The sequence below is a fragment of the Vespula vulgaris genome, chromosome 5 (assembly GCF_905475345.1).
Source record: "Vespula vulgaris chromosome 5, iyVesVulg1.1, whole genome shotgun sequence".
Lineage (NCBI taxonomy): Eukaryota > Metazoa > Arthropoda > Insecta > Hymenoptera > Vespidae > Vespula > Vespula vulgaris.
In genome coordinates this window covers 7636684-7653640 of record NC_066590.1, presented here as the reverse complement: position 1 = coordinate 7653640, position 16957 = coordinate 7636684, and the positions used below count along the sequence as shown (strand labels likewise).

Here is a 16957-nt window from a genome sequence, read left to right as displayed (position 1 = left end):
AAATACTAGTGTATCCGAACAAAAACAGATGTTGGTGAAAGGACGTCGATGTAAACAACGCCGAGGAAACGTTTATAGGTCAGGTCAAATAGATAGAAAGTCCTTGTCGGTCGGTTATTAAATCTTCACTCTCATTCTTTCTGTTCCAGCGACCACTCGATCAGCAACCGCGTGGATCGGCGAGGTTATCCAATGCACTGCGAATGTGAGTGCGGAGAAGTAACCAGACCCTTATGACGACGCGAGGAAACGGCTGAGAGTGGCTTGATCACTTCTCAGTCGGACTTTTAGGCTTTATGACCGATCTCTTCTTCCTTCCATTCTTCTCCCATATAATTGGTCCTTACCATAAATTTCGTTTCTTCTCGTAGCAGTCAAATTCGAACGTGTGTATATATATATATATATATATATATATATATATAAACACACACACATATATATACGGAGACACACACGCGCAGGTACACACACATATATATATACATATAACCCTCCCTAGAAAACGTTGAAACATTTATCGGAATACGAGGAACTCATCTTTGTTACGTCATTATGTGGTACAGACCATGATCAGGAAGTAATTACCATGCTCGAACGTAGTTACTGGTAACATGATTCAACCTCGTATCTGACTACGCCTACTTGCTGTTACTGCTGGTGCTGCTGGTGCTATTACCGTTACCGCTGTTGCATCATATATGCAGAAGACATCACAAAACCCGTATACTCGCTTCGTTACATGAAATTTCGTCGAGATACGCGAAAAAAATGTTCGACGAAATTAATAGCTGTTAACTATACCGTTGTTTTTCCCTTCCCCCCACCACCACCACCACCATCACCAACACCACCACTCATCCCCGCCACCACACACCTCTCGCATTTGTAGATTCGGTGAACGAAGAAAGAAGAGAAGATGGTGATAACGAGGGAAAGAAAATCAACGTGTTCCAAAGTCGAGCACCAATTTCTACGCTGCTCTGCGAAGACCGAAATGTAGTTCGAGCATTCCTGAGACCATTTTCTATAATGATTCAAGCCGATAGATAGATAGATAGATAGATAGATAAATAGATAGATAGATAGATAAATAGTTAGATAGAGAAGAGAGATAATAATCTCGTGAACTCGTGAATTTAGATAGACGACGACCAAGAATTAAAGAGAGAAAAAAAAGAAAGAAAAAAGCTGCTAAGGATAATTCATCACTGGTCTTGTAATATCGTTCGTCGTCGGCTCTGTACGATCGTTTTGACGAGGGAAAAAGAAGAAAAAGGACAAAAAAGAAAAAACAAGAAAGAGAGAGAGAGAGAGAAAGAGAAAGAAAAAAGAAACAACAGTGGATGCATGTCATAGCAAACATCGAAGTTTTTGGCGACGTTACAAGAGCCGAACGTGGTGTATCGCGTATTTCGTTACCTGGCGTTTGCCAACAAGCAAGCAAAGCTTTGCTACTCTTGACCATTTTCCAGCATGACGATGGAGAAATTCGTCCGAGCGGCTGGCCGACTCGGCAAAAAAATATACAGCCCTTATATACTTTCTATAGATTAAGCTCGACTTCCCATCACGTTACCACCGAAACGTTCGACCTTTTCTCAGGATTATTTTCATTTGCATATTACGGAATATATGTTGTTAGTGAAGCATGTAAGTACGCGCGCGTGTTTGTGTGTATGTGTGTGGGTGTGTGTGGAAAGTTGCCAAGAGGTTTAAGGTACTCGCGAATTTATAAGGGCGATGGATGATGATGGGCTTAAAGATCCGGATAAAAGGATGAAAAATGACTAGTATAATGGAATATCCGATCGATCTCGAATATATCTTCTCTTGTGTCTTCGTGATTTCCAACTTGTTCCTGTTATATAGAAAATGAAGATGGAAAGAAAGAGAAAAGGAAACATCGTGTATGCGTTTGAAATATGGATATGCTTCTCGACGCGTTCTATGCGTGCCTATTTGTACGTTTTCGTTTATTATGGATTACATACGTTTAGGTAAAATTGATCGAATCGTCGGAGCAGGTTACTCGCAGACGGCGCAAAAAATAGGTTGCTAGAGACGGGACAAAAGTTAATCGATGTCCTAACCGTAAGCCTCTTGGTTAATTTACTTTCCTTTCAAGAAAGCGATCGTTATTCTCGGCGAACACAAAAGTGAGAAACCTGAAACACTATGAGAAAACGATAGGAATAAGAGAAAAATTAGAAAAATTGAAATAGTTTTTACAGAACACTAATGATCGTAAAATATTTTCTCTCGATCTTTTATGTTTTTCCTTTTTCGATTTTTTCTTTTTTATTCATTTTTCGTACAAAAATTATTTCTTTGTTCTTTTTTTTTTCTTTTCGTATATAATATACATCGTTGGGAATTATTTTTAGACGCTGAGGAAAAACAGTAACGATCCCTTTACTTTAACACGCGCTCGATGAAAGAATATGAAATTTGTGATCACGCTTGTTCAACAAATGATGTATGCGAGCGGAAGTAACGCGAGCTTAGCGTAGGTGTTCCGGTAATCGCGTAAGCTCGGCGTCCTAAACTCCTGGTTACGTGCGAAAATACGAGACACGAGATAGATGTAGAAGAACGCGATTATTATAAACACATATGCACATAGGTATGTGTATTGAACGAATTACCTATGAGCACGCGATAATATATTAAAACCAGGATGAAGCTCATGCGAAGATTAGGATTTTCCTAGATCTAATATTAACGATGACATTATCACCATAGTACGCGAACAAATAATCAAACAAAGGACAAATCGGAAATGATTGAAAATTATTTATAATTTATTTTATTAGAAAGAACAGAGACGAGATAGGATAATCGAAAAAAAAAAGAAAAAAAATGTATAGATATTTTCTACGATCGTTTGATAATAATTTTCTGTTTTTTTTTCTTTCTTTCTTTTACTTTTTTTTTTTACTATAAAATATGCTTTAGATATACTCGTATGTAGGAAAAGGAAATTCGAATATGATGGGTAGTCTGACAACGAAGAAAGTTAATACTTAGGGCTCTCGTCGAACATCTTTTCTCTTCGTTTCTACTCTTACAACGGCCTAACGAGGTACGGCCTTTCGAGAAAGTATTCTTGCTTCAAAACTATCGACCATCCTACATAGAGGAATTGTTCTCTTTCTTGTAGATACATCGAAAATTTTATGCTTCTTATCGGTCTTTTTATTATCGCTAAAATGACAAACGTTATTAAAATATTCTTTTCTAATTTCTTTTTAAATATTACATTTCTTTATTAATATTTTTTTTTCTTCTTCTCTATCTTCTTTTCTATTGTCTTTTTACCTTAATTTTAGTTTATCGAATATCGAGAATATAGAAATCAAAGAAGACCTGAACCAGGGTAATATGTAATCTTATCTTACAAAATCGTGCCGATCGGGTAAATCGGCCGATTCAATGCGAATCAGACTACACGACAATCTTCGTTCCATCGTATAAGAATAAACTTCATCGTCGGTGTTTGTAGAAGAATAGTAAACGACGAGGAAATTCGACGAAAATGTATGCGGCGACGATGCATGCTAAGGACTTTACCTTACTTCTCGTTTTACTTCTTTTTCTTCTTCTTCTTCTTCTTTTTCTTTCTTTTTCTTGTTTCTTGTTTCTTTCTTTTTTTTAATTTTTTATTGTTGTTTTTCTTCCCATCTCCTGTTTGCTTTTTACGTTTTGAATTTTTCTCTCTCTTTTTTTCTCCTCCTCATCCTTGTTATAGTTAACAGTAATCGCGAAAAAGGAACGCGATGTCTCGCGTGTTTCTTTCTGCTTACCAAGTAAACAGCATTTTTAAACTACTAAAAATTGTCGGGGCATGCAAACCACTCTGTGGTAGCATTTATATATATATATATATATATATATATATATATATATATATGTAGGCACATTACTGCAACGAAGATAGAAACATCGTTTCTTTTTCTCTTACTTCGTTGTTTTCCTTATTATTCTTTTTCTTTTTTTTTTTTAATAAACAAAGTGTTCGCCGACATTTTTTAGATCGATCATAATACATCGATCGTTTTTCGTTCGATTTTACGATTGCAACGCGTCGTTCGTTCCTACGATGCAAATTATTGTTCACGGATGCAAGGTCTATTCTATTACGTTCGTGGTAGTAGTATCATCGTGCAGTCACATAAGGAAAAAGAAAAAAAAAGAAGAAAAAAGAAAAAGAAAAAGTAAAAAAAAAAGATTGATTCCCGCGATGACACACGTGCTCGTCGTTTAGTCGCGTGTCATTGCGAACGATCGATGAAGAAAGAATATTTCACATCGATCCTATCGCGAGATATAACTTAACACGAAATTCTTCGGAATATTTAAAATGATACCATTTTCACGGGATAAATCCCGAAGAGATTTTCTTTAAAAAATCGTATCCCCCGTCTCTCGACTTTTCCTACGAGTTACTTGCCACGTTGAAACTCGCGAGAGGATCGATACGTAAACGCGAGGTACATCGAGCTGATCGATCAAAGGGGAAAAGAAAGTGATAACACTTTCGTGGAAGAAATTAGCATTGCTTTCGAAGAAAATGTAAAAAGGAAAAAAAAGAAAAAGAAAAACGAACGAGCCAACAAAAAAGAAAAGAAAGAAAAATAGATTTCATAAAATCGATGGGAAGCCTCTGTTTATCTATCGCGACGAAACCCGTATATTTTCCATTCTTTCGTTGAAGCGAGAGAAAGAAGAAACATAAATGGGATGGAGAGAGAGAAAGAGAGGGAGAAAGAAAATGGCGAGATCTGTTTCGAACATCGAATGATATAAATACGTTCGATCGTTCCTTGTGCCTCGCGACGAAACGAAACGGGATTAAAAAAGAAATCGAATTAAAGAGAAAGAGAAAAAAACGGAAAAAGAAAAAAAAGAAAAAAGAACGTATAAGTGTGAAAGATTTAGTAAAGGGTAAAGAATAAACAAAAAAAAAATTAGCTTTAAAAGTAACGTTAGATAGACGGCGTTAGTCACCCTGAGCCGGTGACAACGGGCGGCAAGTACGTGCCGTTCTCATGGGAGTAAGCTTTTAGTGAAAATCTCCATCCTGAATATTCATTGCAAGGGAAGGGTGTCGAGAAACATAGAAAAGAGAGAGAAAGAGAGAGAAAGAGTAACAGAGAGGGGAAAGGATGAAAGAAAAGTGGGGTATATTGCAGGAAAAACAAAATGCTTCTCCCGTGAGACCGACGCTCCTTTGCTTTAATTAATTATATGGGCACTGCCAGTTCTGCAACTCTAATCAAACGGATGAAGCCGGCACGGCCAATCAAAAAGAGGTTCCAATCAAATTTTATTGCTGAAAATTCTCCATGCTGCGAAGGGACGCTCATTGTACATATATATATATATATATATATATATATATATATATATATATACATATATAATAAAATATGTAGTACGTACAAGCGTCTCTTTTGTAAGAAAATAAAAGAAAGAAAAAAAGAAAAGAAAATAGCGAAAAGAAATATCCTTTAAGCTCAAAGCGAAGTAGGAAAGGAAAAAGACAAGTTCTCATCGAGCTTGATCGTTTGAAATTTGAAGAAAATATGTATAAGAAGCAGTGAACATGGAAAGAAGATGGTATATGTATACATACATTATATATACATATATTATATTATATTATATATATGTATATATATATACTTTTTAGAAATTAGACAGCGTTCACCTAGGACCTATGTATGTATATATGTTTATATACACGCATATATGTACATACATATATATATATATATATATATATATATAAATACATTATTAATTCGAGGCGAGCAGTCAAAAAAGCATTGTTTAAGCATTTTATACAACACACGGCAATGCCATGCATCGATTTCACGTAGGAGGAGGAGAAGAAGGAGAAAGAGAAGGAGAAGGAAAAGAAAGAGAAAGACAAAGAGAAAGACAAAGAGTACGATGATACGATACGTAAAGAGTGTGGAGAAGTAAAAGAAGAAGAAGAAGAAGAAGAAAAGAAAGAAAGAAAGAAAGAAAGAAAAATGTGTATGTGTCTGTGTGAAAGAAGGGAAATGTGGGGAAAGAAGGAGCACGTCCTTGGAACGGTCTAGGCGTGAGTGACCTTGAAAATGTATTCAAGATCGATCCGAGATTTCTCGGGAGACCGTTCTTCCTCCTTCTTTTTTCTTTGTCTTTCTTCTACCCAGTTCTTTTTCTTCTCCACCCTCCCTCCCTCCCTCCCCCTCCACCTTTTTTCAATAAGCGAATTGCGCCGGGTGCTGGCCAACGTCACGATATTACGAAGAAGAGTACTTATCGACTTTTATCGGAGAGAAGCGTGCGCCTCGCGTCGCGTGATCCCGCCCCATGCGATTAGAGATTATCAATTACCGTTCCTATATGATCGTACGACAATTAGACTTAAGGTGGGTACGCTTTTTCGTCGATCGAGATGAGCTATACGAGCTTGCCTTCGAGCAAGAGATGAACGATTGCGGCTAAACGATTGTATTCATTATCGTTTATGCGATTATTATTACTGTTATTATTACGATTGTCATTATTATTATTATCATTATCATCATCATCGTCATCGTCATCATCATCTTCATCTTCATCATCATTATCATTAACATTATCATCATTATTATTATTATTATTATTATTATTATTATTATTGTTATTATTATTAATATTATTATTATTGTTATTATGATTACCGCGTCATTATTAAAAATGAAATATCATTTTAAATTGTGACGTGAACAGCGACACGAAACGAGGATAGACATAGAAACACGAACAGGTACACGTGTGAAAGGAACAGGACAACGCACGAAAACACATATACATAAATACACGACGTACGTTCTTACATACGTATAATATAAAAAGTTAGGCGAATGAAATAACAGAACTAGTTTTAGGGATAATCGAGTTGAACTCTGAGCCAGAAGGGGAGATCCTATAAATAGAAGAAAAAAAAGGGAAAGTAAAGTAACAAAAGAGTAAACGAAAGAAACAAAGAGAAAGAAAGAACGAAGGAAAGAGAGAGAGAGAGAGAGAGAGAAAGAGAGAAAGGAGTGTTCGAAAAGTTATTAAAAATAGAAAAAAAAACAAAAAAAAAGAAAAAGAAAAAGAAATAAATAAATAAGTAAAAGAAAACTATAGGTACCCCATGTTGAGCATTTAGCTGGTCTAAATCGCCATAGGGTTTGTATCCTGTAATTATACATATAGACTCGTTGAGTTTGTTGACCGTCAGATACTTTATTATTATCGTAAGCGTATGCGAGGGAATGTATATTTACGCATATACAAATATTTAAGAAGATGACTAAGAAGACAAGGAAGAAAAAGCGAGAGAAAAGGATGAAAGAAAATAATACAAAAAAAAAATAATAATAATGATGAGGATGATAAAAACAAAAAAAAACCAAGGAAAAAGAAAAGGTCGACGAGCGTGATAGAAATCGCTCGGTCTCCTTTATTTTCAGTTTTCGGCTTTGTTGTTTCTGAGATACAAGAGATACGAGGAGTAGGGGAAGGTACGATCTTCGACGAGTGTGCTCCGCGTATTATTTACGTTTAGTCTCATTTCTTCTCGAACGTCCAATGTGAGCGCCACGATAATCAAAGCGTTAGATATTGTTATATACTTATTATTAACGAGATATAACTATGTACATGCGTATACATACACCTATATACACACGAATTATTAATTATGTAAATAATTATTATCGTATTTAAGAGAATACATTTATGTAGTATCCGATTATCGCGAATGACCAAACGTTTTCACGTTATCAGCTCGTTCATTTCGTTAGCAACAAGCGCGAATCTTCGATGGTATCGGAACGACCTCGGGCATTCTTCGAATCGAAAAGGTCCAATTACGTAAGTAAATACGAGAGTAGCACGTTTAAGAGATCGAAACGATTAAAATGAATAAAATTGATTCTATCTCTCTATCTCTCTTTCTTTCTTTCTTTGTTTTGCTCTATGAACGAACCGATACCGTCGTTGGGGAAGCACGAGAGATACATAAAAATCGAAGAGACGAAGTATTGCATTTCATTTACGAATGGTCCACCTCTATTATAAAGGAGAAAAAAGTGATATCCATCCGGAAGATACGTTATGTTCCACGCAAATAGTTATATTTCTTTCTTTTCGTTTTTGTAATTTTTGTTTCAAATATAATAACAAGATCGTACGAGTGTGTATATATATATATATATATACTAACATCTATTATATTTACGTAACAGATTGCTTTTGTCTTTTCGATGTTTTGCCGCAACTTATCTTCCATTTTGTGTTACTCGTTCGATCGTAAGGAAGGACGTAATGATTACCTAATAATTAATAATTTATTTGATCGATCAACGTCATGAATCATCACCACTATCACCATCATCATCATCATCATCATCATCATTATCATCATTATCATCATGGTCATTATCATCATCATAATTATTATTATTATTACGGAATAAATGCGGAAGCCTTCGCTTGTAACGCAATAATTTTGTCCAGTTTAAAGTCCTGGAAGAAAGAAATAAGAGTGAGATAAAGTGAGTGAAATATTCGAGAGTGGAAAAAAGAAAAGAAACTAAAAGAAAGAAAAGAAAAAGGACAAAGAAAGAAAGAGAATCAAGGCCGATTAATTTAGAGTTCGATTGTTTGAAAAAAAAAAAAAATTCGTTTGAGTCGAATTAGCAAGCAGCACACTCGTGCATATATCCCTACTTCGTCTCGAGTGCAATTTATTCCCCGACTCCCTTAGTCCACCACCTCCTCTTCTCTGCCTAAGCCCCTCTGCTTCCCTCACTATCTTATTTCGCACGCTGCGCGGTCCTGACCTTAATTGTAAGGTAACCTAGATTACAGAAGACGAGGGCGCCTGGACGAACGAACGAACAATCTTAGAAACGATAGAAAGCGTAGCTTTGTTATTAAGCGTGCACGAATCACTGCGTCTTGTTGAGAAGTTTTCTATTTGCTCATCGCTTACCGTTACGGAAGGATCGAGAGAGAGAGAGAGAGAGAGAGAGAGAGAGAGAGAGAGAGAGAGAGAGAGAGAGAGTGAGAGAGTAAGAGTGAAAGAAAGAGAGAGCGAGATATATATATAGAGGAAAAGGAATCGAGATGATCCTTCCGTCGCACGGTCTCATCCTGTCAATTTCAGGAATAAATGAAAAAGAAAAGAAAAGAAAAGAAAAGAAAAGAAGATAGAGATAGAAGATAGAGATAGACATAGAGATAGAGTTGCTTCGTAAGACAATCGATTTCGGGGAGATTTCGAAAAAAAAAGAAAAAACGAAAAAAAAAGAAGAAGAAGGAAAAAAAATAATAATAAGAACCGTTCAAAATTCTACTCCTCCGATTCGTTTCCCTCGACAGTTCGATAATGAAAAGTGGATTCGTTCGTGCAACGAGAAATTAAAACTAACGATAAAGCTAACGAAGTTCACGAAATCTTCCGCGAGACACAATACAGAAGATATTTCAATACGCGAAAGAAAGAGAGACAAAGACAGAGACAAAGACAGAGAGAAAGAGAGAGAGAGAGAGAGTTTCGATCTCGATAGTTTACACGCGGGAGATGTTCGTGTGCGTGAGACGTAGGGGTTAGATGGCTCAATAATGAGCATTGTACGATTCTCGTGACCTCCCTTTTCGCGCTCGGCTCTGCTTGCCTCTGCATCGATCTTTGCCATTCGACGCGCAACGTTCGTGTATTTTTTCGTCCGTTGATTCGTTATTTTCTCTCTCTCTTTCTCTCTCTCTCTTTCTGTCTCTCTCTGTCCCTTTTTCTCTCTCTCTCTTCCTGTCTTTTATTATTCTCTCTTTTTTTTTGTTTTTATTTTTATTGTCTTTTTCGAAACGTTTCTCCCTGATAAAAAAAAAAGAGAAAAAGAAACAAACAAAAAATAAAAAGGAAGAAAAATAAAAAGAGAAAAAAGTTCCATTTCCTAAGTAGCGTAAAATTCTCGTCTCGTTCTCGAGATACCTAACTACGAATTTTCTCTTTTGTATCGACATCGTCGACATCGTCGTCGTCATCGTCGTCGTCGTCGTTGTCGTCGCCGTCGTCATCGTCGCCGTCATCGTCGTCGTTGTCGTTGTCGTCGTCGTCGTCGTTGTCGTTGTCGTTGTCGTCAGGCTTTTTTAATTTTCGATATCGCCTCGAGATCGTCGAGAAAAGTAGGTGCCGTTTCGATCGTCCCATCCGCCCCTTTCTTCGTTCCTCGAACAAGCTATCTCGCGTTGCACGAGAGAGAACGAGGGATTCCTATTTGAAAAGGCTAGGATTATAAGGGAGATAAGAATAAAAAGAGAAAAGAAAAAAGAAAAGAAAAGAGAAGAAAAGAAAAAAAAGTAGAATAAAAAAGAAAAGTAATAAAAAGAAAAAAAGAATGGGATAATGTTGCGATGAGAGAATTATATGTATGCATCTTAGTTGTATAAAATTATATGAAAATCAGCGGAGAGATCGAACGCACGCAAAGTTAGATGACAAGTCGTAAATCGTACGAGTAAAAATATATATATATATAAAAAACAACAACAACAACAAGAGTAACAACAACAACAAAAAACGCGGACTTACGATACTTATTACGATGCTGCACACAAATGTGCAGATATATGTACGCGTGCGTACAAGATTCCTGATTTTGTAAAAACAGCGACACGTGTTACATAGATTAATAATAAAGGTGAGATCTACGACGTTTTATAAAAGGCATCAGCCATCTTGGAGTTTGATAAGTTTGATTTTTTCCCAAAAATAATCCTATTATATCACGGAGGTGTAGAATTCTCCGTAGACCTCTCCTTGTCCTTTCTCTTTTTTCTCACGAAACCGAATCGTTTCCGTATCGCGACGCGTTGGCGAAAAATTTTCCGATAGCTGTGCCGTTACATCATATCGCGGAAATTTCCAGTCGGGTGAGCCTTCCGTCGTGGAAAATGCGGCTTTTGCATCCGTCCATGGAAGAATTGCGCTTTGATGCTTGCTCGAATCCATAATTCTACATACGCAAACTTTACATATGTCCTCCTATGTAGAAGATACATAAGCGTGTACCGTATATATATATGTATATATATATATATATATATATATATATATATATATGTATGTATAAACGTATATAACTTAAATACGTCGTTACTTCGATTAATTCGATTAAAGTATCACGAAGTGAGCTTTCGCGAAGATTAATCCAAGCTGTTTGGTAAACGTTACGAGTTGTTCTTTGGTCTTCGAGGTAAAGAGACGTCGAGAGTACCGTTACGCTCGAGATGACGATGACGACGAAGACGACGAAGAGAACCACGTATAATAACTCGAGCAACGTACGCTATCAAAATGCTTCGTTCTGGAAGTCGAGGAAGTTCGTTGATGGTTGAAATTTGTATTACGGCAACCCTTTAAAGTCTCAGGGATCTTAAGAAGGATATAGAGATAGGATGAAACTTAACGGAAAATTATAGCCAACCAAGAGTTTACCGCGAACTTTCAATGATTAAATAGCGAACACTTTCCAGAGACTAACGTAAACCGAGCGACGAGTTCGGTCGATGAAAAGCGGATTCAAAGTTGGAACAAAAGATAGATCTCCTTGGTTTGTGAATTCTCGGTAGAAAATAGAGTAAAAAGAAAAACAAAGGAAACAAAAAAAAAGAGAGAGAAAAAAAATAGAATTTCGTCGACCGTTTTGTAAAAGCTTCGTTTCGAAATCCGATCGTAATTATTATCGACGATCGTCCAACTGAAAATTTTGTACACGTCGACTCATTAACTCCTCGCATGTTAAATCGTCCAATACGATAACCCTCGATAATCGATTCTGTTTTTATTCCAAGTTGGATACGTCAAGTTCCAACCCCTTTCATCGATCCAATGTTTCCGACCCTTCTTTTTCTACTTTTTTCTCTTTCTCCCTTTACCCACCCTTAGATAGATATTCGCACGATCCTTTTGTACTTCCCACTTCCTCTCTTTCCTCTCCTTCCTCTCCTTCCTTACTCTCTTTCTCTCTCTTTCTTTTTTTTTCTCTCTCTCTTTTTCTCTCCCTACCTAATCGCAATAGCTTGCGTCACTCGAAAGAGGAGTTTACTTATTTGCAAGGGTGTGGTAGAATCTCCGGCTATATCGTCTTCGTCCCATTGAGTTTCTGGGCGCGGTGATATCTTGAATGAAATGCCCCACTAGCCGTTCTAACCTTATCTTCGATTATTTTTGGAAAGGAAAGGAAGAGAGTTTGAGAGAGAGAGAGAGAGAAAAAGAGAGAGAAAGAGAGAGAAAGGAAAAAGAGAAAGTATGAACGAAAGGAAACTCCTACTAAATTATTTACTCTTGAAATTTTTTGTGAAAGAGTCTCATATTATTCATGATAGGAAAATAAATAAAGAAAGAAGAAAGAAAAAAAGAGAAAGGGAGAGAAAGAAACAGAGAAAATGAAAAAAATTCATCGTTTTCACGATAAAAATTTATTTCTAATTAAGATTCGCTCGTAAATAAGGATCTCGAATGGCGATCGTATAAAGACAGAGAAATATCTATCATCTTTCTATCGCGATTAATGAAGTAGATTTTAACTCGAAAAAAGATCTTTTTACAAGAAGTAATCGTCTTTGCTAAGCTAGTAAATACCCTTCCTTTCAAAGATCATCAGATCCTCTTAGAATCCGAGACTATCTCTATTCAAGCTTTTGTCTTTTATCCTTCTTAACCTATCCAATCCAATTCCCTATTTTGAGGAACCATTAATACCATTGCCCTTTTCTATCCTCCAGTTTCATTGGCCGATGTTTAAAAGAGATCAGTGGAGACTCTCCGTAAGATCAGAGTCAAAGCGAAGGAAGGTGTGTCAGCGTTAGATGAGGGATCAAAGAGAATACGGGAAAAAGAGGAATGGTCTAGATTCGACGGTCATAAAGTATCTTTACTTTCTTAATGGCTCCTGTTCTTGGCATTATTACAACTGAGAAAGAACAACGAATTTCACAAAGCGAGTAAACGAATAAAATGGTCTGTCTTTTCAATATTATCTCTTAGAGAAAAAAAAAAGAAAGAAAGAAAGAGAAAAGAAAAATCATCTTCTTTCAAGTATATTTTCGAAAAAAAATTATTTAATCTCTCGATTGAAACATATTGAAAAAGAATTTCATTTTTCAACAACGTCTAATAAATCTTTTCAATGAAGTGTAATATGAGTATAATTAAAATTTTATGTTTTTAATCAGAGAGAAAGCGAGACGTATAAGGATTATACATACAGACATTAGAAAATTATATCTTCAAAAAGTCATATCTCATATCCCGTGCAAAGTTATTAGGAGACAGGAGTCGAAGTATATTATTCAACGTCACGCAGGAAATAATAGGGAGATTAAAAAGCTAACAGACAGGAAGGAAGATAGGTAGGCAAGTAAGTCGGATTTGAACGTAGGTATTCTCTGTGCAGCAAAGCGCAGGTGTATGTATACATTTACATGCACATACACACACACACAGTTACGTGCGCATACGTGCACATACATATACATACGTACATATATGTATGCGTATGTTACATTTATACATGGATTCTCGACGTAGTCAGCGGTCCGTTATGCGACAGAAACGACGCGCGAATCGATCATTCGAAGCGACGACCGCTCATCGATCGCACCCAACGACGAGTACTACGACAACAGTTGCAACGGAATCGTCTTTTCACGGCATACTTTTTTTTTCATTAAAAATCAAAAAAAAAAGTCAGAGAGGGAAAAAAAAGAAAAAAACAAAACAAATTTTCGAGACGACACTTTGCTAACGAAGCTCAATGTCCATTCATAAAAAGTTATGAAGAATTGTTTTTTGAATGAAGCTATGAATATATATATATATATATATATATATATATATACATACATACACATATTTAAAAGAAAAAAGAACATTTCTTTTTTGTATTTATAGATATATATTTTCTTTTTATTTATAGATATATCGCTTATATAGATATACAGTTTCTAAGTAAATAAAAATCAGATAGCGCAAGTAAAAACAGATACAGAGAGAAAAGTAATATCCTTTTGGTTTCCGTATGTATTGACTATATACCGCGTAGACGCGCGCGACCTTTACGAGTTACGCGGGATAGAGAAAGTTTCACGATTTCGTTTTATCTGAAAGTTCTCTACACGGAAAGTAGTACGACGTAGCGTTAGTCGGACCGTACGTACTATGCCTCGCGTATGTAAACTTTTAAACGTCAATCGATAGTCTCCGAAGCTCGCACGTTTCGTTACAACCCTTGGTTATAATTGGGGTCGAAAATGAAATGAGTTTCGATAGGAGGAAACGATTTTAAAAGTCGAAGGTATGAGGAAGAAAGTGAAGTTAGTAATTTTATACTGTTAAACTCAATTCCTCTACCATTACGTGTAGAGGTGCTCGATTTTTTTTTAATCCTTTTTCTTTTTCTTTCTTTTTTTTTTCTTTTTTTTTTCTCTATGAAAGTCCAATCGAGATCGAAATTTCTTTGCATTTCGTAGAGTCTTAGAGGAGTCTGTCCTTGGCATTAATGGAAGTAAAGTAAGAAGAGGGTTACGATAACGGTGTATCGTAGGGTAGAAGTTTGACCTGAATCGCCTGGCATTGGTTATATACACACGACGAGTGATCGCTATCATTTTCCGTCGCACACATCGCACCGGACTCCGGTTGGTTTTCAGTGACATAGTCGGTAAGTGAGTACACGTCGAGTTAGTCAACGCACGGTGCACGGTTACGGTGTCGTTCAAGAAACCTTCGTGGTAAACGTTTTTCTTTTATCGCTTTGATTTAAGACGATCATCCGAAAGATTTTCTTTGAATCGTTGAATCGATGACCAAACGATTATAATCGATTTAATTTGCGTGTACATTAAAATCACTCGTTAGATTAAATTACATCCCTAACGATAGAACAAACGTTTCGTTTGTTTTTCATATAGATATAGATTTACATAACTTTTCTCTTTGTATTTTTTTATTTCTTTTATTTTTTATACCTTCATTTATGTCTGTGTACTTTCAAAAGTTAATTAGGTCGCGAATCGTTGATCCTATGGTCATAAAGAATATTTAAAAAGTTTATATTTCGTCGGGAAATCATAAAATGTATATGAAAGAAATAGGAAACCGGTAAGTTCGCAAAAAAAAATATCGAAATAATTAACGTTGATCAAATAAATGTTTTAAGATATTTTAAAAATTATTTATTTTCACTTGACAAACATTTCTTATGGTATGACTCGATGATATATAATAAATTGAAGTAGCACAATGAAAATACCAAGTACACTCGAACGAACAACTCGTTATAGACTGTGAACAGGTTAAATTAGGATAACAATCCTTCCGTATCGGATTTAATCGTCAATAAAATTCTTCAATATTTTCAGCTGTCTATTTAAAGATTTATTGGCGAATATTACGAGCTGTGTCTCATAAAATAAACAACAAAACGATGAGAGAATAGAATAGAAGAGAAGTAAAGCGTATGGAATGCATCGGATTGTTACATATCGGTTTTGGATTTGACATGATGATTTTACGTAAAAAAAAAGAAACATAAAAGAAAAATAAAAAGAACAATAAAAAAAGAAAGTAAAGGAAAAAAAAGAAAAGAGAAAAAAGAAACATAATAAAGGAAAGTTTCCAGCTGAACGCATGAAAAGAAAAAAAGATAATACATTGATTTGAAGCATGCGATTAAATTAAATTAAAAATTAATCCTCAATTTATTGGTCGATCAATGTCGGTGAAATTCCAGGGAATCGTACATTAAAAAATTAACAAAGAGCTTTACATAAAAATTTTATTTATGAACGTTAGCGTATGAAATTTCTTGAGTACTTAACGGAGTTCGTTTTGAGCATACTGCCTGTTAATATCCGCGATAGTGTTCGTTAGCGGTGTATACCGAAGGATCATTAATTTAAGCCGTTCAACCAGGCCGCATCTATCAAAGTTCTACGTGGTGATCTTCCTACCTTCGCCTACTTGATCGCTTCGTTGAAATTAAGTATGCATCTGGCAGGATAAATCGAGAAAGAGAAAGAGAGAAAGAGAAAAAGAAAAGAATAAAGTCTCGAGCGACTTGACAGAAGCTAATTGCAAATCTCGTTATGAAAATTATTAAAAGTTTTTGAAAAAAATGTCTTACTTTTAAGTAAAATATCAATCTTCTTTAACTTGCATTAATTTCATAAAATATCGCGATATTTTGATAAAAATTTTTCTCCCAATAAAATCGAAAGATACATTTTTGTTAAAATTAAATACGTGAATAATAAATGGAAAAAGAAAGATATATAAATTATTCATAGTAAATAGATATAGATAAAAACAGAACGAATGTCAACGAAAACAGTACCGTTGAAATTCCCAGAAATCCTTCGACGATCTTGATTTTTAGGATAAACTGGGTCTAACATCAACTCGTGCTAAACACGTTTGTTCTAATTGTTTTCCAAAGCATATGTCTACGACATAGTCCGGATAGGGTGAATCTCGTAATCCGATTCTAACGCGTTAGATACACGTTACGTATATCTATACCTCTATACACACACACATATACATCTAAAGATTTTATATAAACATATATATCTGTGTAGACCCAGAAGGGAACGTACACGAGAATTTTACTCCTGCTTGTAAAATTCAAGCGGCACGCGTGTACTGGCACAGTGCCAAACCAATTCAACTGCAATAATATTTGCATAAACTGCTTTCATTCGTTACGTCCTATAAATCAACATTGCGACAGACGCCATCGGTACTCTATTCCTTTTATGAAAATCATAATGATTTATATAGAATTGTATTGTTCTCTTTCGATATCCCGATAAAAAATAATAATTTTCAAACGAAATTTGTTCGATTTAATTCGAACGAAAAATG

The 16957-nt window shown here is 35.6% G+C and overlaps 1 protein-coding gene across 1 annotated transcript in view; it reads left to right on the top strand.

Annotated features, from left to right (window-relative positions):
- LOC127064299 (uncharacterized) overlaps positions 1–9567 on the top strand; it is a 29172-nt gene extending 19605 nt beyond the window's left edge. Inside the window, exon 4 of the mRNA XM_050995158.1 lies at positions 150–9567. Coding sequence (XP_050851115.1) covers positions 150–237 — 88 coding nt within the window. The 3' untranslated portion in view covers positions 238–9567. The remainder of the gene's footprint in view (positions 1–149) is intronic.
- The last annotated feature ends 7390 nt before the right edge of the window (positions 9568–16957 follow it).